The sequence below is a fragment of the Equus przewalskii genome, chromosome 1 (genome assembly GCF_037783145.1).
Source record: "Equus przewalskii isolate Varuska chromosome 1, EquPr2, whole genome shotgun sequence".
In the NCBI taxonomy this organism is placed as follows: domain Eukaryota; kingdom Metazoa; phylum Chordata; class Mammalia; order Perissodactyla; family Equidae; genus Equus; species Equus przewalskii.
The window spans coordinates 17,147,580-17,172,499 of NC_091831.1; the positions used below are offsets into that span (position 1 = coordinate 17,147,580).

The 24,920-nt window shown below is 41.1% G+C and overlaps 1 protein-coding gene across 3 annotated transcripts in view; it reads left to right on the plus strand.

The window, feature by feature from the left end:
* Window positions 1-491: 491 nt before the first annotated feature.
* The window catches only part of ABLIM1 (actin binding LIM protein 1), a 291,309-nt gene continuing 266,880 nt past the window's right edge, over window positions 492-24,920 (plus strand). For all 3 annotated transcript variants that reach the window (XR_011543542.1, XR_011543545.1, XM_070632138.1), the window contains exon 1: window positions 492-759. Coding sequence is in view for 1 of the 3 variants with exons in the window: in XM_070632138.1 (XP_070488239.1) it covers window positions 747-759 (13 nt within the window). In the remaining 2 variants the exon portion in view is untranslated. The remainder of the gene's footprint in view (window positions 760-24,920) is intronic.

The window sequence follows — 24,920 nt, forward strand, 5'->3', positions numbered from 1 at the left end:
TCTTCGAGCGTCTGTTGACTCTAGACACGGCGCTGGGTCAGTGGTCCCTGCTCTCCAGGGCTTACCTCAAGGGTAGCTGGAAGAAAAGCCCCGCCCATCCCACCCAGCTGACTTTGACCTTGGTCGCTAATTTTGCTTTGACCCGCGTGCGGACCGCCCAGGTCGTTCTTCCCACTGAGGGCCAGGCCCTCTCAGGCAGTGGTGGTCTTCTCCTCCGGTCAAGGGCATCACCTAGGGGAGGGAACAGCTCGCTCATGCTTTCTTTCTCTGGGACCAAAGCAGGAGGCTGGAAAGCCACTAATAACAGCACCAATATTATTATTAGTTATTATTTTTAGTTAAAAACCCGGGTCGGCGGAGGGGAAGACGCAGCCCCTTCCTGCACGCCCCACCTCGCTGGGGACAAAAGCCCCGCCGGGCGCCGCAGTAGCGCGGCCCTGGACCCGGTGGGCCGCGAGGAGGCGGGAGGCGGGAGGCGGGAGGCGGGCCCCGCCCAGCGCGGGCCGCGGGCTGTCAGCGTGGCCGCGCCCGGCGGCCGTCCCGCTGGCCACTGCGTCCCCGCCTGCCGGCCGCGCTGCACCGAGCGGGCGGCCAGGTGTCCTGCGGGAGGCGACCGGGCGCTGCGAGCCGCCTCCCCACGGCGGGCCGGCGCGTGTGCGCGGCTTGCGTTTCGGGGATATTCTCCTCCTCACGCCCTGCCGGGTTTCTCCTCTGCCCTCCCTGCTTCGGCTCCTGCCGCCTGAACCATGTCCGCAAGGGGTGAGTGGGGACCAGGTGGGCGCCGTCCGCGGACCCCTCGCCAGGCCCGGTGGGGCAGGGCGCGGAGCCGCGCGGCCTGGGCAGGTGCTGGAGGGCGAGGGGCTGCGAGAGCCGCGCTGGCCCCAACCTGGCCTGAAACTTTGGCATCGGATCCCTGGGCTCTGGGCGGCTGGCGGGTGGAAGGAAGCCCTCGCCCTTGACCTTGTTCCCCGGATGTGGGCGAAGCCTGAGGGCCAAGGTCGGTGCCGGGCTCACCTGTCCAAGCGGCACGTTGGGGCTGGGAAGGCGTGGGGGATGGGCTCGCCGCCGCCCGTCCTGCTGGGGAGCAGCCTGAAGGGCTGGCCAGGAGGGAGGAAGAGGTATTTTTTTTCCTCCTTTCTTGTTACCATTTTGCAGCTCGATTATGGAAGGAATCCAGGGCTTGATGCAGTAACATTTAAAGCTGCAGTGCTCACACCCCATTAAAAAAAGTAAATTCCCTACCTGTACTCCTCTTTGCATTAATCTCACCTCCCTCCCCCACCCCCCATTTTCTTTCTGGAGTGAAACAATTACTGCAGGTGAAACTGGGTAAAAGAAAAAAAAAATCAGAATTGCTTTTCAGGCAAGAGTGAAGGGAATGTATTTCTTGCCATCTGGAGCCAGTGGTGATGCTGGGGAGAGTGGGTTAGTCATAGCTCAGTGGCTGCTACTATGAGTGAAATATTAAAGAGATCAAGTCGTTGTGCAGCTTGCCAGCAGTTGAAACGAAGAGACTTGGTTGCTTTCACATAGCATTTAAGGAAAATATTGATTATTTTTAGAAAGTGTTTTTGCAAAGCAATAAGTTCCACCCCTTTGATACCCTGAAACTTGTAAGAGGAATTGCAGAGGTGTTTTGCTTTTTTTTTTTTTAACTGAAAGGTTAACCCTGCTTTTTTGGGAGCGGGTAGGGCTAAGTTTAAGAATTTGATAGCATGTGTTGGATAATTAAGTGCTGCTTTTCAGGGTTCATTCTGGGGCATGAAATGAATAGAGTAATTTCTATCCAGAATGTTTAAATTCCTTTTTAAGGAAACATGTCTTTGTTGATCTGGCAACGTGGTCGGTTGGTTGTAGACCTGGAAATGGGGTGGTAAGAGCTGGGTGCAATAACAGAATTTACATCTGTACATACTGGGCTACAGAGGGGACGTGGGGCCCTGAGATGCTACCTGCCTAATGACGCCTAATGATTTGTGCGTATTAGAGAAAGAAAAAAGAGGATGGAGCAGATATGATTATGGGGGACTGGATGTGTGTACGGGATCTTCCGAGTGCCTCCAGCTGTACAATCTCTAAACTGTGTTCTAAGTCTGAGACCGTCGGTCCTCATCTCTCTCCTAAGTGCCACAGGGAAAGTGTGGGGAATCTCTCTCATAGGTTGTAAAACTCTCTGTGGTCAGAGTCCACTTCTGATCCAGCTTTACACCACCCAAAACCCTTAGTACAGAACCTTGCACACTGTAGAAGCCAAATAACTACTGGGAACAAACGTGGTATGTCCTCAGAAGCATGCTTCATTAGGTTGTCGTCCCCCCCCCCCCCCCCCCCCCCAGTTTCCCCTTGTCTCTGGCCCCTTCTATTGCAGGGTCTCCTGTATTTATCTGAGCATAAGAAATGAAGATGGCCCAGTGATTCAGAGGGCTACAGCCCTGGATTAGGGCTTTGTTCTCAAGTATTTCTTTTTGAACCTGGTTTCAAGCAGGATGATTTGGAATCAGACATAGACATTTCTCTCAGCTGTCTTGTTTCCCCTTCAAACCCCATGTTGATAATCCTGCATTTCACAGTTTAAAGTTTGACTAAAATTGCAGGGGAAAAAACCATGATAATAAATATCAGTTATTGCCTACTTATTATGTGTCAGGTACTTTACATGTATTATGTCATTTTATCCTCGCAATAACTGAATCAAGTAGATTCCGTTCTTACCTCCCCATTTCACAGATGGAGGAACGGAGATTTTAAGAGATTGTGTAAATTGCCTGAGCTCAAACAGTTGTTAAGTGGCAGATGCTGATTTCCACCCAGGTCTGTCTGACTTCTGATCACACCTGCTTTGTTTTACTGCCTCTCCGTTATTAGTCCTTTGAATATTATAGTAAACATTGCAGTCATTGATTTACTAATAAGAGAGAGAAAATGCCTTATACTTGAGATTTAAGGGAAATGGCCTTTGTGAGTAACCTGGAATGCCAATACATTTAGACACATCTTCGTGGGCATTTGGTAATGGCAGAGTGAAGGAAGCAAGGCCCCTGATCCCTGATGTTCAGTGGATATTCCCACTCTGCTCGCTCCTGTTTCAGTTTTGAGGACCAGAACTTCTTAGATCTTACCAATGACTGAAGATTTTTCTTATGTTTTCATGAAGCATTGTTATTTTTATGAATTTGTAAAAAGCAATTCTAAGTGATCAGTAGAGTTCCTGGTAGGGTAGCTACTGAATTGAGCTTGTGTGGAAAAATGTTTGATATTTATTTTTTGTAAAAGATGTTGTCAAACTTGTGAGCTTCACTCTGGTTCTCATATCCAGTATTTGCTCTCATCTGTACTCCTAAAAGTAGAGGTAAACCTTCAGGATCAGAAAGCTCATGTGTCTATTTAAATACCTAACTTGCAAATAGGAGAGTCTTTAGACACTTGGAAACATAAACATCATTGATTTAAAAAACGATCTCTGCTTATTTCTAATATCTGGCTTGTAGGTTATCGTAGGGGTAGAAATACCTTTTAAAAATTGAAAATCTGAAAGTAATTAAATCTCATAAGAAAAGTGATTTTATTTTAAAATTTTAGAGAGAAAAATATCATTCTTTAATTCATCTGCTCTTTAAGATATAAACAGAGTACTAAAATTCAATTCACTATTCAAACGAGCAATAAAAAGCATTCTTTAATTCCATGATAGGGCAAGTGAAGACATTCCCATCTTGTGGTCTTTTAGAATATTCTCATCAAAGACTTTTAGCTTAGTGTTGTATTTTTACTACTATAGACCGAAATGGAGCCATCATATCTTGATGTTTGAATTACCAACTAGAGGAAATTATAACAGTTGGAATAGAGTTTCCAAATCTGGGGAGAATTGTCCTAGGTAGTCTTTTAAAAATGTGTATTCCCAAGCCTCAGTCCAGATCTAACGGCTCATTAACACTGAAGACAGAGCCCAAAAGTTCATGTATGTGAAAAGCTCCCCAGGTAATTCTAAGGACCAATAGATTAGAGCAGAATTGTAAGAATCATCTGGAGTATTTATTAACATATTGATATCAGGGCTCTGTTTCAGATCTACTAAATCAAATGTTCAAGGAGAGGCCTGGGAATCTGAATGTTTAATAAGCCCCAGTTGCTTCTTATGTACAGGCAGACTTGGAAGCCATCGAATTAGAGCTTGTTTCTTCTAATTCAGGGTTCTGTATCATCCAGCAAGTTTTGAAAAAAGCTGCATTTAAGTTATAAAAGTAATATGTTGAAATTCATTATCAATATGTTTTTATTATAAAAGGACAATATATTTTATTGTTGTATGTTGTATTAACATATTAATGGTATATTAAATATTTAAATTATAAAGTAATATATTAAAAATTCAAACAGAAATATATAGTTAAAAATGAAAATTCCCTATTTTTACTCCCTTCCTACCAAATCCTCAGATTTAAGAATGGTAAACAGTGCATTCTGTGTATCCTTCCAGGCAGTTTCTATCTGGTTAGCTTTGGTTAAATTCAATAAATATTAAATACCTATTCTGTATAAGACTCATGGCAGATAACAGGTACTGTACACAGAAGAGATCACTCATGAGCCTACTAGCTTATCAGAAGCTGAATCTTGAGAAAAAAGGTGCAGGTGTGTAGATAGGGTCCATTGCACTGGCAGAGAAATACCTCCAAGTATGTTTGCTCTTGAAATGTTAGATCAGTCTTGCTACCTTTGTTTTCAGAACTTCCATAAAACTGGAAGCGACGTGAATGTTCATCCACTGGGAAATGAGTCACTAAATTATGGTATGCCCATACTATGATCTGTTATGCAACTATTAGAAAAAATGAGTTAGATCCATTTGTGTTGGTCTGGAGGGATGGCCATGATACATTGTTAAGTGAAAAGAGCAAGTTTTAGAATAAGGTGTATGTAATGTATGATCTCAGTTTTGCAAATTGAGAAAAATCCCTATTTGTGCGTATGTGTGTGCTATGGGTATAGAGAAAATCACACAACAGTACAAACTAAGCATTTAACAGTCATTACCTTGAAGGCAAGAGTGGGGAGAGAAGATAGTTGGCTTTTCTTTGAATATATCTTTGTGTTGTTTACTAGCAAACAGATATAGGTTTAATAGATCAGGAGAAAAATCCAGTAAGTAAAAAATATCCACTTCCTCCCCACTCATTCATTGTTTTTGAGTGAGGCCATACATTTTCATTCATTCATTCAGCAAACATTTATTGAACACCTGTTATATGCTGGCAGTCGATGACTAGGACCCAGTATATACCCACAAGGAGCTCACAGTTTTGTTGGGGAGACAAATACATAAATATTTATAAAAGGATATGCTGGGTGCAGAGAGAAGGAGAGAGAGAATATGGGATAGAGAGACGGTATCATGGTGATACAGAACGGTGGCACCAAATACAACCTTGGCAGGGGGTGGGGTGTGGAGGGCAGGGTTGGGAGGGTGAGGCCCGTTAAATCAGGTGAAACTTCCCGAGGAAAGCAGAGTTGTTTCCTTGGAGAATGAGTTGGATTTAGCCAGATGGAAAAGGATGGGGTGGAGGGAGGGGCTTTCCAGGGAGAGAGCATGAAAAAGAAACAATAGGGTGTGTGTCGGTCCTGGGAAGCACGTTGGTGCAGGATGGCACATTTCCCTGGGAGAGGAGAGGAGAGCCAGATTTCAGTTGAGTCAGGAGGTGCAGAGGGCACTTTGTGGAAAGGCTGAGGTTGTAGAGATTTTCGTTTACCAGGAACTGTGGTTCCAGACAGCACAGTGGAAGGTTGTCAGTGGTGGGAGATGTGCAGCAGGAGAGAGGAAGCACAGGGCAGAAAGGGATGAGAGGTGGGAAGAATGAGCAGGGAGGCAGGCTCTCCATCTTTTCCGTCATTGAGACTGCAGGAATGAGGGAGATGGTTGGGCATGACTGGCCTCAAATATCCTAACTTTGGAATGAGGTGTTTTGGTTGCAGTCCAAGCTGAGTCCCTGGCAGTACTGGCTGAAGGCAGAGGGCGGTGAGGGCTGCCATCAGCTTTATAGAGTAGAGCAAAGCCCTCTGCTGGACAGTGGCTCTTTCATAGCATTGGGGCCCAGGTAGGATGTGGTGCAGAGAGTCTATAGGAATCAGAGCTGCACTGATGTTTGCTGACTTCTTGAGCTTCCGTGCTTACAGTAGTTGATGCTTACATCAACAAACGTATATCTGCTAATTGAAAAAGGGGACACTTGCATTCTGTTTGTTCTTCTCTCTTACTTCTTCCTGTAACTCTCTGCCTGTTATACCATCCTCTGCATCACTCCACCTTTGTCGATGATGTTGTAAAGATTAATACACTAAGACTTCTGATTTGGTGTTGCATGGTGGCCTTTTTTTCTGGCCTGTATTAGCTACAGTGTCTCCTCTTTTTGGGTTACAGAACTCAATCAGTTTATCAAACTGAAGAAGGAGAAGATACATTTTAAAGTCAACTTTGGCCATTATTAGTTTTGGTATTACAAAAAAAAATCAAAACAGCAACACACTACACTTCCTGAAAGTCCTTTTTTGCATTTAAAATAAATGGGTTCCAATTCAATAAATAGATTTTGTTTATATGAGAGAAATAGCTGTGGACATCAGTATCTCACATGTGGGAGAATCATGTTTAAGAAAAGATTTTTGGAAGGTTGAATTGTTCCCACATTGTATCGTGAATAGCATTGCATTTTCTGTTATTTATTTTGAGACCTCATGCAGAGAAGGGGGAGTTAATCACACTTCTCAGGTTATGGCTCACACCACCACCGGGTCATCAGACCCCTCTCTTGTCTAGTTTATTTATGATATATTTTTATCTCTATCCCCCAAGCCCATTCCCTTTTCCCCATTGGCAGCTATTCTAAAACATTTGTTATGTATGTCCCTGGATCTGTAGTAAAACCAATTCTTAGAGCAGTTCTTATATTTAAAGCTACAAGTACCAAGTTATTTTTTGTGTGTGTGTGTGTATGTGTTTCAAGGATTAATCAAAGTCTTAATTGGATAACTGATTTTATGAACATATACATATTTCTGATCTTATTTGGAAATTTATATCACTTAATGCAACAGCATGCCTTATTCTGTTAGGGACTAGGTATACAAAATGAAAAAAGATTAGTTTTTGCCCGAAGGAACTCCAACTGAGGGATGTGTGTGTGTGTGTGTAAGGTTATTCACACAGCTGACAGGAAAAGGTTGTGATAAAAATTATCGTATAGGACTGATCAAACTGGAATGGGAGAGTCAACTAATTGTGACCGGGGATAAGAAGAACAGCTTCATTTCACAGAGGAGGTGGGATCCGAGCTGGATCTTGAAGGATGAGTAGGAATTTGGCAGGCAGAATACTGAAAGATGGACTTTCCGTTCAGAAGGAACAGCACTGGTCAAAACAGGCAGGAGTGAAATTGCAGGATATGTGGAGGGGAAGGGGTCTGTGAAGTGTGAGGGGTACAAGATTTGCGGTGGGGAGAGGAAGAAGAAGAGGGAAGACGGGAATGATACAGTAAACTAGTGAGTCTTATGTCAAAGGCTTTTCCTGAATAGAGAAGTACAGATATGAAGAAGGGAGATGAGAGGTTTGTCCTTGGTACCTTCAGGATAACTCACCCCTGGTTGTTCAACCGCCCACAGTACTAGAGATGGCATTTTATTGCCAAATTATGTGGCAGTGAGTTACATTTTATCCTGACCACGGTTCTCATTTAGGCAGAAATCTTGCCAAAAGCTCTCGCTTGTATTTCCTTTCACATGGTAGATTAGACTATCTGAGTCTTGTCTTTAGTTTTGAACCTGACACCAGAAAATCCCAGTACTAAGAATGCTGGCATATGGGAGTCGTGAAGGCAGAACATTCAAGCAACATGTTTGACTCTAGCAAGGGGAAGGAGCGAGGCCATTCCCCGAGGAAGAAGCATGCATTCTTAATGGATCCTATTTTTACGTGCACATTACTAAAAGTTTCCTCAGTTCTAGAAAGGAACAAAACAGCACTAATTCATGAGCCCTTTAAAATGAAAGAAGAAATTTTGTAAAATTTATGGAACATTATCTTTGAGATGCTAAATTAGTCTTCATTGTCTGTTGTGGAAGAAATGTTTATTTTTCATGAGCCTGTGGTTTCAGCTTCTCTAACTAATCCATGTTAGTGTTCATTGACATAAGTAGTACTAACCACTTGATACATTCTGGCATTGTGTTGCTCCATTCAGAATATACTGCTTATTAAAACCTGAACTGTATTTCACTGTGACTGCCATTATCTGCTTAATCCCTGGTTACCAGTGTTCTTGGGTAGAGAAAGGACAAAGAATGTCAGGGGTCAGCATTTCACTCTGGTTAAAGCAACGTCTCTAGGACCGTCATCCATTCATCCATCCATTCATCCATCCATTCATCCTGTGGACGTCTGTTGAGCCTTCATCATCAATGTTCTCTCTTAAAATGTGCAGCACTAGCCATACGTAGCAGCTTGTGCCAAAAAGAACCTGTTTTGTTCACTTTCTTTAAGGACTTCTTGAGAAGCATTTTGAAGCTTCGTCCCGTCCCGTCCTGTCCAACCATCTTGGTGACAGTGTAGCAAGGCTAAAAAGGTACCTATGATTCTACCCCATGGATAGAGCAAGCCCTGTGTTTCCTGTGGGCTCTTCTGGGGCACTCCCACTTTCAGCTCTTGTTTTCTCCCTTGCAAGTTAGGGTATACTCTTTGCTTCCTTTGTGAATACCTCATGGTCTAGAGCCCACGTATCATCATTCTGTCACAGACAACAGCCTGGGGCCAAAACCAACTCACATACAGACTGGATAGGAAACTATTTTGTTGCTGTTGTTGTTGTTGTTATTAATATCGTTATTTTACTTTTTTCTGATTTGCTGAAATGATTTCCAATTCTTTGTCTTTTTTTAATTGAGGTTATGGTAGTTTACAACATTGTGAGATTTCAGTTGTACATTATTATTTGTCAGCTACCATATAGGTGTGCACCTTCACCCTTTGTGCCCAGTCCTTAGCCCCTTCCCCCTGTGGATAGGAAACTGTTTTAAGGGTAAAAAGAGAGAGAGAGAGGAAGAGAGAGTATGAGAGCAATAGAGGGATTGATGTATATTAAATAAGACTATTAAAAATTGAAAATAGAGACATTGGATTTGAGTGTAAATTAAGGATTTGCTAGTGTAAATTGAATTATCATGTTTTTCTTTATTGAGAATGGAATAGAAGCTAGTGCAGTTGTGATTTACATTAGATATAAAAGGGATTCCACACTTAAGAAAATACATGCTTTCTTCTATCCCCTTTCCCAAGGATCAGAAATGCCAACCATTTGTCTGAAAATTTCTTGACAGCAAGCAAGAAGACAGTGTGATGGCCTGTGGTTAACTCTTTTGATTTTCCTCACTGATATTCAGTCAGCTAGTATTTATTGAACCTCTTTCGTAGAGTAGCCAGATTTATTCCAAATCCATTCCTGGACTGATGATGCTAATATGTTAATTAATGAAGTTATCTAACAAATATTTATTGAGAACTCTGGGGTGAGGATTGTCATGATTTTTGAGTTGAGGAAGTTAAAGGGTGTTAGAATTTGTGATTGAATGAAGCTGGGGCAAATAGGGGCTGATCATCATTTATTGCTCACATTTAAATATATAGTATATTTTACATGTACCATGTAAGTTATCTCCCAAATGGGGAACTTCTGTCTAGGACAAACGCTAAACCAGATGGGATACTGGGACAGCAGGGGTGTAGTGGGGCTGTCTCAGGCAAGTGGGGACTGTGGCTTTCCCAACGAGTGGTGTTTCTAGCCTGCCTGTGTTTTGGCGTCAGATAGAATTTGTTTAGTAACTGAGTATCTGCCTGTAGGATTAGCTACATTACGTATTAGCTACATCAAAATTTAACTTAAATCCTGGACTGGCTATTTCCTCCCCTTCAATCCAGTGCATTTCTGAGCTACTTCCTCTCACATAGGAGGTATGCTGCAGGTGTAACTACTCACGTCATTGGTATGCTCAGGTGTAATTGCTATTATAAACAGTAACATTTAGTACAAAGTCAAACCCAAATGAATTTTTGGAATATTTGTTTTTCTATTTTTTGGGTAATTCACATAATGGTTTCCTTGTATTGGGGTAAATTATCTAGAGAAAAACTATTGTGGGAAGGAAATCTTTAGTACCTTTGTTCCCTCCGTAGTCATTTTAAATGAGTGACTCTATTTATTCTAGTTAATGCAGTTTCAAAGCAGCTTTAAAATGTGTGGTTCAGTTTACCTACGGTTATTCTTGAACTCGCTCCCTACTTAATGACTCTCTGCTAGTGCATTTGAGATTTATTTCCCCCGTAAATTGTATTATTTTATTGGGAAAATTATCTAATATGCATTTACCACTATAAGGAAATTGTTACTATTTTGTTTTATAATTACTGGGTGGGGAAGTCCTTATTTAGTAGATCTATGTATAAAAGCTTTTGTATTGTTGTGCCCTGCATTAGAATAAAAATGAAAGCAGGAGTTGTGGGTCAAGCACTCAAAAATTACTTGCTGATTAATTAGAGGTCATATGATTTTGTCCTTTGCTAGGTAATTTTTTTTAGGCTCCTAAAAGGAAGCACTCTACATACATAATTATTATTATTCACATTTTAATAAATTAGAGGTCTTTATTCTGTACAGTGTGTTCTTTCTCCAGCTCTTTAACATTATTACATGTGAGCATAATATTGGATGGTATATATGTAACTATGTTAGAGTCAATTTATAAATAGTTTTTCCTAAAGAAAATATCTTATAATATGTTTTGCTTAAAACTGTGTCCAAGGTCTTTACTCATGCTTTTCTTTCTCAGCTTATTGAGAATTCATTTAAAAAAAACACATTCACACAGGGTGGCCACCAGAGAACTGAATGGTAACAATGAAGGGAAATGAGGACAATGAAGTAAACAACTATTTCTGGCTTTCAGCTCCAAATAGGAATGAACAGAAGGAGAGGAGTCCCAGAGTCTGGGGGAAGGAGGGAGAGGGGAAAAGCCGTAATTTTTAAATGTTGAAAAGAAGGTAGAAAAGAGGTTAAGGTTGGCAATCTCTAATGGATTCTGGGGAGATTTTTGTTGTTGTTGTTCTGGGTAAAACAAGGGAATCTTTCTTTTGATTCATTTAAGCATTTGAGTGAGTAATGAGCATGAACATCCGTGATGGTTTAGTTTTCTCACCAGTTTCTTAGTTACTGTTTATTTTAGGAGAATCTATTCTGTGGTTAGACACTTTGTATAACTATAGCCTTGTAGCTATAAATAATGTATTCATTTATACGGTCAGTCAGTAAGTATTAGTTGAACACCTACTAAGTGCTTCAGCTGTTCTAGGTGTTGGGGTGAGACAGCCACTTACCACATAAACATATAACGTGACAGCTGGTGATAAAGTGCTCTGAAGAAAAATACAGAAGGGCAAGTAGAAGAGAGAATGTTGGAGACGAGAGGGCAGGGAAGGTGCTATTTTATATAGGGTGATAATGGAAGGCCTCTTTAACACAGTGACATTTGAGCAGAGACCCAAAGGAAGGGAGGGGATCATGCATATTCTGGTACAAGGGTTTTCTAGTCAGTGAGTGAAGCAATGCAGAGGCCCTGAGGTCTACCTGCTTGTGTGTCCTCCGACCAGCAGGGAGTCCATTGTGGCTGGATCGGAGGGTAGAGGGGAGAGGGATGGAGGTGAAGTCAGAGGGAGGGTGGGGAGTGGTGGTGTCAAAGTGGTGCTCGCAGGCCACTGTGTGGACTTGAGTTTTCCTTTGAGTGATATTGAAAACCCTTGGATGGTTCTAAGCAGAGTAGTGACATGATTTGATGTAGTTTAAAAGCATCACTCGGTCAACGATGAGGAGAATAGACTGTAGGGAGCAAGGGTAGACACAAGAAGACTAGTTAGGAGGCTATTGTAATGGTCAGAACAAGAGAAGATGGTGGCTTAGACCAGATGGTAGGAGAGCAGCTGGTGAGAAGTCATTGGATCCTGGAAATATTTCTAAGGAAGTCCTTAATAGGACTTGCTATTGGGTTGGAAGCATGGAGTAGAAGGAAGAGGAGAATTGTGGATACCTCCATTTTTTTTAGCAACTGAGAGGAGAGCATGCCATTTCCTGGGATGGAGAAGAGTATCTAAAGAGCAGATTTGAGTTGGTGGGGGCATCAAGTGTTTTGGACATTTAAGTTTGAGATGTCTCTTAGGCATCCTTTAATGAAGATATTTATTATGCCCATTTTAAAGATAGAGAAAATGAGACCTAAAGAAGTAAAGAAACCTGCCTGAGATCATCTAGCTAATAAGTGGTTGATCTAGGATTTCAATTCAGGTCTTGTTAATGCCAGAGTATGCTCTACCCACCACAATGCTGCCTTTATACATCAGGCTGAAATACGAGCCAGCAAAATAATGTATCTGCTTTTCCTTTCTTAATCATTTATGATTTTCTCATTATGTGAGATAACTTTCTGCATTTTTAAAGATGGCTTGTGTTTAAGGGGAAAAATATCCCTGTCATTACATTATTCCAGATTCTACCATTTATCAATATTATCATTGTTACCATTACAGAAATGCTACTGAATTGTATTGTGTACAATACCATGAAGTGTATGTGTATTCTAGGATTGAAGTGTATTCTGGGATTATGGCATTCATTCATTCGATGTAATCACTGAATGCTTGCTTGGAGCCGGGCTTGGGGGGCACTAGCTCCTCTGTTTACAGAGCTCCCAGACTAACGAAGGTGAGAGGCTGTGCACAGAAGTTACAGCACAATGTGAGCAGTGGCGTGATGGTGGTATAGCGTGATGGTGGTATATAGAGGGCATTGTGGGAGCGCAGAGGAAGGACGCTGTTCCATCCTGACTGGATGTGGGGCCGAGGAAGACTTTACAAAGCAAGCGATACTGGAATGGGGCCTCGAAGAATGAGCGGAATTTGCCAAATGGAGAAGTGGTAGAAAAGTATTCCAAACACAGAAAACAGCGTGTTTTTAGAATTTAAAAAAATGGCAATTGAGCATATTAAACATTAAGAATAAAACATTTGAACTGAAATGTAACATACAGGAACACTATGAAGAAAATTTAAAAACTACACTGAGGAACGTGAAAGATTTGTCATTCCGTGGATCTACGAGGCTCTTGGATAACAAGACACCATATAGTAAAATTGTCCATTTCTACTAAATCTCTCTATAGAAGAAGTGAAATCCTGGTTAAAATGCCAGCAGAAACTTTTTTTTTTAGAAGTAGTAAAATGACACTATTATTTATTTAGCAAAATGGAATACATGAAATTCTGAAAAATAAGTGTAATTAAGGGAGATTAACCCCACCAGATATTAAAATATATGGTGAAACTGCAATAATTTAAGAAGTTTAGTATTGGAGAAAAATGAGGGTAGTGGAAAAGATTAGGGTACAGTGAACAAATGAACATGCAATTTAGTTCTAGCGAAGTGGCATTTTAAGATCAGTATGAGAAGAGAGATTATTCAATAAATGATGTTGGGACAACTGGCTGTTTACAAAAAATAAATCTGGATCCCTTTCTTGTTTCTTACACACACACAGAGAATTCCTAATGTATTAAATAGTTAAGTGTAAAATAGCTGAAGCAATAGAAGTCCCAGAAGAAAACACAGGTGAATTTATAACCTGAGAATGTTACAAGGTTCCTGACCTTTTATACAGGATACAAAGCCTAAGAGTCATAAAAGAAAATGTAGATACATTTAACTACATAAAAGTAAAAGATTTCTGTGTGGTTAAAAATACCACACCCTGCGTTCTGGCTTGTAGTTCTCACCAGGCCCCAGCACAGCTGACTGGAGCCTGGCCACCTGCACCAGGAAAGTCTAGCCAGCAGGTAAGAGGGAAAAAGGCAGAGACACGTGTGGGATGCTACTGAGAGCCTCTTTGAAAGCTTGGCAAATGCTTTGACAGTGTTACTATTAGACTCACCTGCGGACCTCCTTGGAGTTTTAATCTCTGCACAAAACGGGCTAGACAAGCTCTGAGGATGGCATTCACTCATGCATTTCACAAACACGCATGGGGAGTTTTCAGTAGCAAATGCGAGGGGTACAGCAATGAGTAAGGCGTAGTCCCTGCCTCAAAGAGGCCACATCGGACCTAGGATTGACATCGGAATTGGAAGGCTGTCGTCACTCCCACTCTTTCCTGCCTTCTAGAACATTCACACTCCTTAGGATAGTCTGGTCTGAGGCTTTATCCCTTTTCTGGACGTTAGGAAGGATACTAAGTGGTCATTTAAGGTTAATACTGGGCTCCCCTGTGACCCTGGCACACCTTAACCATGGAAATAAAGGTAACTTGGTGGTTATGCTCTACTTCTGGAAGGACTGACTGCTGAAAAAGATGACAAAGGGCACCTTGGAGCTGAGTTAGAACTGGCAATCTAATGAACTCATTCATCTCAGCCTTTTCTGCTTCCATAGCCAAGCTGCCTAAGCAGAGAAAGGATATTTATTTGCTGGTGTTCAGAACATTTGATTTAACTGAGCATCCTATTAGTGTTTCCTGGAGATGAGGCTGCCCTGGTTCTCTGAATCCCTTTGATTAAATCAGCGCCTTGTTCTGGAGGCATCCTTTTGCCCTGGTTTCCCTGCTCGTAAACACATTTTGAACTTGGTATAACTCTGCTTTTCCTCTGACAGCTACGCTTCCTCCTCCCAGACTTTTTCGTTTTAGTGTCTATTACACTGACACTAAACTGCAGAGTCCTCTCAGCGGCTATATCCTCTTCTAGACTGTGAATTCTGAGAAGTCAGGGACCGAGTGTTACGTGGGTATTCCCAGATCCTCACCTACCCCAGAACCTGGAGCTGAGTAGATGTTTAATGAACAATTATTTAGAGAAGAAAGGGTCACCCCTTTTAGTTGAACTCTGTTGAGTTGAACATGACCTGGAAGTTCGTTTTCTCATACACCTCTGCTCTTAGACCTGATCAAGGACACAGTTGTATTTTTCCTACTTGGATGGGAAGTGTTTGACATGCAGATTCTAACCCCATCCATTGTGTTCTTCGGTGGGCTGGGTTCTGGAAGGAGCTAAGCCAGACACTTTGATGTGGTTGCTCTGATGGGCAACTTTACCCTCCTGCCCCCTGCATTTTGTCTTACTACAAGGCAATGTGTATGCCGGATACCCTAACCTCTCCTGCTCTCACCCCGCCTCACACCCATGCTCTTCATTCCCACTCATCACTAGCTTCTGGAATGTGGTAGGGATGCTGGAGTGCATATTGGGTATGTTGTTGTGTTGCCCACTGCATTGTAGCTGTAAGTTAGCCTCCTTCAAAGTGTCCCTTGGTTATTTCTAAGAGTTTCCTAAGATATTGTCTCACATGTGTCTAGGAATGAGCTTTTTTGGTTCTTATGTTCGGATATCCAGCTTGGCTGAAACCATGCTGCCTTGGCATGGACAACATTCTTGAGAACTGCTGTTTTGCTGCGGCCTCTGGTCGCCTCTCCAACTCTCACGTAGACTGGCCACTAGTCTCCCTGAACTGCTTTGAATTAAGTGGGACCAGAGGCTCCTCCTAACAGCATAACTGAGACCAAGGTGTAACTTCAAAAACTAGCTGAAAACTAAAAGCTGAAAGCTTCTTTTATAATCCTAAGAGCTGTGATCTCACTATCCAGGGAAACTCCATTGACATAAAACAGAAATATACACATATAGCTAAATTCAAACAGAACAATTTTAATAACGTAAAGGAAAAGTGAAAGGTCCCCATCCCATGAAGTAACCACCATTAATGGTTTCTTGAGATTCCTTTCTAGAGAAAAGTTATGTGTGTACTAGTACACTAGAATCAATCCATCTATTACCTATAAAACTACTATCTTCTTATTTACTTTTTAAAAATACCCACTGCCTTTTTCACATAGTGTATCTTGAGATCTCTCCATGTTAGTACATACAGATAGGGCTCATTTTCTTATTACTGCACATTGTTCATTCATATGGTTGCACCATACCTAATTTAATAGACCTTTAGTGATAGATACTTTGCATGTTTGCTTTTATGGACAGTGCTGAACTGAACATCTTTGTACATGTTTCTTGTTCAGATATTTAGACTATAGCCATAGGTATGAGGCTCTAACTTTTACAGAGGCATTGCTGTTTGTTCAGAGATAATGGAAAGAGAGCATGGTCCACAGGATGTCTCCAACACCCCTCTGGAGCTGACCTGCCGTAGGCCCCTCCTGTGCTGTCTCCTGCCTTGCCCCCATTCAGTCTCTCCCCAGCTAGGAGCAGCTTATTTCTCCAGCACCAGAAAATGTTACAGACATTTCCTTCATTTACACCAAGGGGCAGGCCACTTCTAGCCCAGAGGAAAAAAGAATATTTTTCCTCACTTCATCTAAAGCAAACCTCATTGCCTGTTATGGAATTAATTTTCTCCAGAATGACCCATTGCTTTTAGGACAGGATCATCACAAAATAGTCTGGTGCTGATATATTTCCCAAAGGCTGGATTATTTATTCTTATTCATGGTCACTTGTTACCCTCAGTTACTAAACAAAACCTGAAAATTAATTCTTTTTAAGATTGGGTCCAAATGTCCCTGCTTAAAAATAATCAAAATGGCAGGCGTCCCACAGAAGGCGGTACGTTCTAGTGGGAAGAGTCAGATGAGGAGTCAGGAGACTTGAGTTCTACCTTCAGCTCTGCTGCCCTGGCTGTGGGATTGCGGGCATACCATACAACAGACCCTCATCGTGGAACCCCATTCCCTTATTCCTGTCTATTGCCTAGATGATCTCAGAAGACTCTTCCTCTTCCAAGTCCTGAAACTAAAAATGAATTTCCAGATCAGATGACTCAATTTTATTTTGTCTAAATTCCTGTAATGCTTAACTTTTGGCCGGAGTTGCAGCAGACAGGAGCAGAAATTGGCAGCATTTTATGTAATGTTATTTGGGCAAAGGGGTTGGGAATGGGGCTGGCTGCCATCTCAAGTCATGGTACTAAAATTTTAGGCTGCTTCTCACTTTTGTCTTTGCAAGATGTGTCTCCTGGTTTGCTAGGAGAGCCGATAGAGTTTCTGAGAAGCCTGCAGTGGGTTTGGTGCTCTTAAACCAACGAAATGAAAAGTTTGCTAGTGAAAGGAGAGAATCCTTCTTGAGTTTGGGTGTTGTATACCATTTTTAATGATGCTTATAACATGTTTTGGTCAAGGAGCCCAAACATAAAACTAACAGGGGACGTCCTTTGCTTTTAGAAAGGGTCATATGGTGTTCACTAGGTTTGCTGGATGAATTTATTTGGAAGCATTGACTAATAAGGCTTAATATAAGCATATCATATCTAACTTATAAAAGAATTTAAATGCCAACTTTTGTATGGACTAGAAAGGATTAGGAAAATGTCAATATCTTCTTTGTTTTCTCCATACCTCTTGCTGTTGGTTCTGGTAACAAACAAACAAAAATATCAAAGATTTATTTGGCAAAGAGGAAATACAAATTTGACAAACGGGGATTACCTATTTGAGTATTCGTTCAAAACAGCCCCTGTTTACCTCATAGAGTTTTTTGGCTACAGTAAAGCATCAGTGACTGAATGGTTTTCTTTCTCTTCCTTTTGATGAATTCGGTAGTTAAGGCAGTTTTCTCCATCAAGCACTTTAATGTTCAGAATCATGATAGTCAAATTATACAACATCTTTCTCAGTTAATAAAAGGAAGTGTTAATGGACAAGTCAGGGGAAAAGCCTCTTACACAATAATTGGCAGTTTTTGTAGAAAACACAATGATTACTACTTTTGTATTATTCATTGCAGAAGAAAATATTCCTTATAAAATTGATGTTGGGATGCTAAATGTAATCTGTAGAATATGACTTTAATACCTGTTAGGGCAAAAGTTTTTTGAAAACTTATTTTTACCGTCTTATTGACGAGGTCACAACAAAGGGAAGCTTTTTAGTGGAAATATATTTTATTAATAGAATGCTAGAAGAAAGATGTTTTATAGGAAATTGTTGTCTTGTGTAATATACTTTTAAGATTCAGTAGAATGATTCTGGAAGTTATGAATATTGACAACATGAAGCTATGACAGAAGGGGTCTCCTCTATCTACCTTCAGCTTTGTTGAGAAAATTATCAACAACGTTTTCACTTTCCCAAGCTGCCTCTTTTCAAATTTATTTTCTAGTGTTTTTTGGGGGTTTTTATTCTACTTAAACTAGGTTATACATTTATGTGCACTTATTCTGAAAAATGTTTGAATTTACTTCTTCAAAGACGTATTGCTAATGATTTAGTAAGGTTAACGACAAACTGACAAAGACCCTACTGGAGATAATTTGACAGGTTTGACTTTATTTGGGAAGCAGTATTCACGGATACTGTTACTACCTGAATAGTAGGAACAATATCTTAGGCAAATCTGTCTGTCTAGCACCTAGTACATTCATTTCACAAATATTTACTAAGCACCTGTTGTCTTAGGAGTAGTAGATGCAGCAGTGCACAAAACAGATTTTAAAAAAATCCTTGCCAGTGGGAGCTTACTAGGGAATTTTATTTATGTAAAAATTACATTTGTGAAATGTAAGTAAGTAAAATATGTAGACTATCAGATGATATACCAGAATACCAGGCGATTAGTGCTCTGGAGAAAGGAAGCAGGGATGGGGGGTGAAGAGTGTGGGGTGGGGCGATCAGGGAAGGCTTCATTGAGAAGATGACATTTACACAAAGAGAAGGAGGAGAGAAAGGAAGCCTTGCGGGTATCTTGTGTAGGAGAATTCTAGGCAGAGGGAACAGCCCACTGCAACCCTGAGTCAAGAGCGTGCTTGGAGTGTTTCAGACACAGTGAGGCTAGTAGGAGGGGGAGGTCAGAGAGATGGTGGGCGCTTGGAGGACCGGCCATGTGCTGTCTTGTGAACCAGTGTAAGGACTTTGGCTTTTACTTTGAGTGAGATGGGAACCATTGGCTGGTGTTGAGCAGACGAACACTCTTAGTTAAATGTTGACCTGAACTGAATATACTTTTAAAGAAAACATAAGAAACCCTGATCTGTGGCTTTAGCTTGTTTATTTATATAGTATATAGTATTTGGTCATCTTTGGATTTTGTGGTGTGTGTGCATGCATGTGTGTGTGTGTGTGTGTGTCTAAGGGGAGTAAGACACAACCCTGAGAGTGAGGCCTCCTTAACTTTTACACCCTAAGCACCTCATTCCCCTTTCCCTAGTCCTGCCTGGTGTGTGTTTTTATTGTTTTAATTTGTGGATAATGGTGTGAATAAAACTTAGCTATGGCTACTGATACCATTTGTAGCTAGCAAAGTGTGCATCCTGTACAACAGGTCACTTATATTGTTAGAACAAGAAAGAAGCAAGGGTAGCTAACATTTGGCTTAGAGCATTGATATAGTCCAGAAGAATAACTACTAGAGGAAGGCAAACCCCTTCCTTCTGTGGTTTCAGAAAGGAAAAGCTGTAAAACTAGATAACCACCCCGTGAAGGGTGTGACTAAGCTTAGAAATCAAGATGTCTGACGATAAATCATTGTACTTTCAGTAGACCCAGGATTTTCGGAATGGTACATCAATTAAGTTATTAGTCTTCCCCCTAACATGTTATTTGAGCTGGAGACAAATCCCCTGGGACAGAGGTACACGCAGGTGTGACTGTTGTCAAAAATCTCAGCTGCCATCCTTGCCTGGTCTTGCGTGATATGTACCAGGATGTTTTCATTTGGTTTTTTTTTTTTTTGAAAGCAGACAAATGGGAGAGAAGAGATGAATTTACTGGACATGGATACATGTTGAACAGAATGAGAGACAGGAGCACACACTAGATATGACTTCTGAAGGCCTGAAGCTATATTAAAACATGCACAGATAACATTTTCATTGTTGTCTCTGCGTATCTGCCAGCAGAAACATAAGTTCAGAACAGAACTGCCCTTTTCCTTCTGGATCACCGTTGTATAGATTGCATATTTAAGCTGGCCAACCAGAGACAGTATCTAATTTCATGTCTGTTTACTACTATATATATGCTTTTTAAGAACAGAAAGATAATAGAGATAAATGATAGCTAAAAATAGAGTCAGCTCAATTTTCCAAACTTAGTTCATGATTTCCATTAAAATGAGAATTATTCAAGCACAGGACTTCACATGGTTTGTAATTTTTCCCCTTTGTTTGGCAGTTCAGCAGTTCCAGCATGATCATGTCATGGTTTTCCATGTCTAATAAAGCCTTTTAAGTAATTAATTTCAGGTAATGCTATTCCTAAATTTCGAGAATATATAAAGAAAGCAATTAGGATTGTAAACTGGGTCATTTGTACTTACGGACTACTGTTATCAGTCTCACCCATATTCCCTTTCTACTTCATTCTACGTATCACTGCCAAATTAATTTTCTACAGCTTGGCCTTGATTGTCTGGCTTCCCTATCAAAAGGCTTCCGTGACCCCCCCCACCCCCCACTGTGTCTTGAATTACCTTCAGATTCCTCTACCACTGCGTTCCAGGCTCCTTTGTGATAAGTACCAGGATGTTTTAATTCTTTTGGAGGGAAGAGACAAATTTGCTGGACATGCACACTATTGAGCAGAGTGGCGAGACAGGCACACACAGCAGAAACGACTTCCAAATTAATTAATTTTCTGCAACTTGATTGCATGATTGCAATGGCTGGCCTATGCAAAAAACTTTCATGACCCTCTGTTGCCTCTTGAATTGCCTTCAGATATCTCTAACTCGGCATTCAAGGCTCTTCCTAACCTGGATGACCCACCTTACTTTTCTGTCTGAAACCTTTGCTTTGATCAAGCTAGACTGTTCATCTTTTCCAAACACAGCTATGCTTTTTACTCTATTTCCCCCTGGAATACCTTCTTCACTAGTTTCTGAGAAAATGGTGTCTATTTTTTAAGGCCCATCTTGTATGCTCTGAAGACTTCTCTTCTGAGAGAGAGAGACCTCTTCTGCTTTTTTGGAGTCTCGTATCTTGTAGAACAATCTTCTTTGCGTTATGGAGATTCACGTGTTTGTTTTAATTGTATTCTTCTTACTTAGAAAGGAAATTTTTTTTGTTGAGGTCATAATAGTTTATAACATTCTGAAACTGAAAGGAAATATTTTTTAAGCTACCATTAATAAATTGAGTCCTCATTCCATGCCAGGTGGTGAGAGACAGGATGGCATTTAGTGAAGACAACTCTAAAAGCAGACTGCCTGCGTTTAAATCCCGGTGCTGCCACTTAGAGCTGGGCAACGCTGGACAAGAGCCCTCACCTCTCTGTGCCTGTTTCCTCATAAATAACAACCGTCTCATATGGTTGCTGAGAGAATAACATGAAAAATTCATACAGGAAAATTCATACAGAAGAAGGGTTTAGGACAGAGCTTGGCACATAGTTCACACTTAGTTAACATTAGTGATTAGTATTTGCAAACATCATAATATTTCATCCTAACAAAGACTCCGTGAGGTTTATATTATCCCCATTTTAAAGATGAGGAGAGTGAGACTCAGGGAAGTTGAGCAACTTGCCCAGGGTCACACGGACAGTGAATGGCATAGCCGAGATTCCAGCCTTGGTCTGCTCAACTGCACTGTGTGTCTTGCCCATTAAAACAATTTTAGCGTGGTGTTGTGTACCTCGTAGGTGCTTAGTAAATATTTCTTGAATTGAAATGATGAGTCAACAGAGGATACAGAAAGAGCCTGGGTTTTTGAATTCAGATTTTGCCTCTGCCTCCCACGGGCTGTGTGAATTTCAGGACATACTTAAATCATCCTAGCCTCAGATTCTCCTCCTTTGAAAAGGATGAGAGTAATAACTACTCCATAGGGTTAGGGGAGTAAATGTGCAGATTAAGTGAGATAACCAGTGTCTACTGCCTAAGGGGTGGAAAGTGAGTATGAGGTTTTTCCCTCACTCCTCTTATTATTATTTTTTAATTATTATCATTGCATTAATCAAAATAAAAAATTGGGAGAGACAGGATTCTGATTAGAGCAGTCACATCAACTTTTCCCAAAAAATGCTGGTCATTCTTATTTTAATAATGGCCATGAAACGTGAGGGGGGGGCAGCCTTTTGTTAGAGGGCTTGATTTAGAAGTTTGAACGTGTCTCCTTCATTCACCTTGCTGTGTTGCCTGACGTTATGTTGATCAAAGATTGGGTTGAGTTAACCAATATCCTCTTTCAAAATGCAGTGTCAAGGAAAGGTCTTATAAGTGAGTTAGTTTATTGTTTTTATTTTGATTTGGCTTAAGTCAGCCAGTATTGAAGAGAAGGGGACTTTAGTTCGGAGGAGGAAGTGTGAGGGAAAAGTAATTTTTAAGTTACAAGGATAGGCCTAATGAGGATCTAAAGGAGCATACAGCAGCGTGGGTGCCTGGGGGCCTCTAAGAGAGAGGAGAGCGAATTTATAGTCAGAACAACTCTCAGACTGGATAATTGACCCTTACGGAACACTTGGCTGCAACCTTGAGCTTCTTTCTCCACTTGATCTCATGGGACAAATCCATCTCACAGAAAAAGTTCTTTCCTATAATAGGGCCACAAAGTATTCATGATTAGAATATACTGCTTTCTAAAGATTCATAACAACATGAAGTCAATGATAAACTGATGCCTTAATCTAGACTTCAGTTTTATTTTCAGGAAACTAAAAGATAGCAGTAGATGAGTTTGGGTAATTTCTTCTTCCTTCTCCTAGGAATCCACCCATTTTGTCACAATTCTACTGCATTATTATGCCCGTCTTCAAATTTCCTAAAATATCTTCTGATTTCATATATCAAGTGCTAACTTTTTATGAACCAATGGAGTCCTCGTTTCCCTCTGTCTGATATGCCTGTCGCTTGAAAAGTACAAAGGCCTGTGCCTGTCTCTCTTTGAGTATTTGATTTCATTGAGTTGATCATATTGAAAAGCCAGCATTGGGAGGCCAAATGCAGTTTTTGAAATAATAAGGCCTGCAGTAACACCTTTTGCAGATGCTCATCATTTACCATTCTCTTTTCTTCAGGCATGAGGAAAACTGACCAGCTTGTGTGGATGCACGGCTATTTCTTTGTGTGCTCTTGTGCTGCTGTAACTCCCTGTTGATCACACAAAGGGACAGATAGGAGGAGCTTCAGCTCTCCAGGGAACTTTTGAATTGTGATCATCACCCCTTCTCTAATATCATCAATGCCGTCTTAGGAACCACATTAGCTAGAGACCTCTAATCTGGTCTACTTCTCTATTCGTTCAACTAAAATTAGTGATAAAGACACATTTACAGGAGCGTAATAAAAATATATCACAGCACAAAAGAAAAATGGACCATTTTAAGCATGGGATGTCAGTGAATCAAATAAACTGGACCTTGGTCAGATATACTCTTAAAGGTGGGCAGGTTCAGGTGAGTTGAGGAGGGAAACATTAGTTAATAGTAATGCTAGAGAGTGGAATTTGTTACTCCTGGTTTAGATGTAGTAATGTGAGGTAAATCGCACATACTCTATGTGGATTTTGTGGAAGGATGAATTGAGGGAACTGATCAGAGGGTACGCATGTTCTGTTTCCCCACTGCTTTTAGTATAATTTGGATGTTACTCAAAAGAGCATGATTATTTATCACCCACTTCTTTTGAAAAAGATTCTAAAACTGGAGTTATGTTTCTATATAGGCATATTTGAGAAAAATAGTGGGTTGTCAAGTAAGATTCCTTCTAAATATAAAATTAAATGAGATATTCAGACTCCATCTAGACATCTGCAAACCCAGGTTGGTATTTTAGTGTGAAAGATGTATAAATGCAAATGCATACCACATTCCTCCAGAGCCATCCAGCCAGTGAGTACAGATGACGGCATATACATATAAGCATCCAAATTTTGCTGGCTCAGTGGCCCACACCTGAAAAGCTGGAAACACTCAGCATTTCCCTCCCTGGAAGTCTCTCCCACCTTTTCTGGCAGAGCCAAGGGGGTATCTCATGTGCTGTGAATGAGCTTACCATGTTCTAGTGTAAGCTCCTTATTACAGGCCACTGCACAGAAGTTACTTTTTAGCCACCATTCACAGAATGCTACTGCCAGGCCCTGTTCCCAGGGCTTTCCATACATTACTTCGTTTATGAATGAATGAATTGTCACAGCCACTGGATGGAGCGGGCATTAGTGTTTCTGTTTTACAGATGAAGAAACAGACACACTGAGATTAAAGACTTATAGGGTTATTAAGTGGCATTTCTCAGAATCACCCATTTATTGACTTAAATATTTTTTGTGAACCAACCATGTTTCAGGCACTGTTCAGACGCCGGGCCATAGCAGCGAATGGCACAGTTAGGGACCCCTGTTCTCAGGTTTGTAATCTGTTAGGGGCCAGGAGAGGTGCAGACAGACAATAAACAAGAGACAGAAAAGATAATTCCAGATAGTGATATGACAAAAGTAAGCCAGGGTTATGTGAAAGAGAATGACTGGAGGGATCTTTGGAGGTGTCAGGGAAGCCATTTTGAGAAGGGACCTTTGAGCTGAGGTCAGATTGAAAAGAAGGAGCCAGTCACCTGAAGATCTTGAGAACGAGTATTACAGGCGGAGGGAACAGCAGACGTAAAGGTCCCAAGACAGAAAGCAGCTTGATGTGTTTCAGGAACAGAAGAAGATCCATATAGCTGGAATAGCTATCGATGGGAACGAAATCAGAGAAGAAAATGGAGGCGAGGCAGAGCCCAGGCCGGGCAGGATCTTGTGTGCCATCGTAACAGAGGTTGATTTTATTCTGGCAGTCATAAAAACCCACTGGAGGGTTTGAAGCAGGGGCACGATGGGGTCTGATTCACCTTTTAAAACTTCACT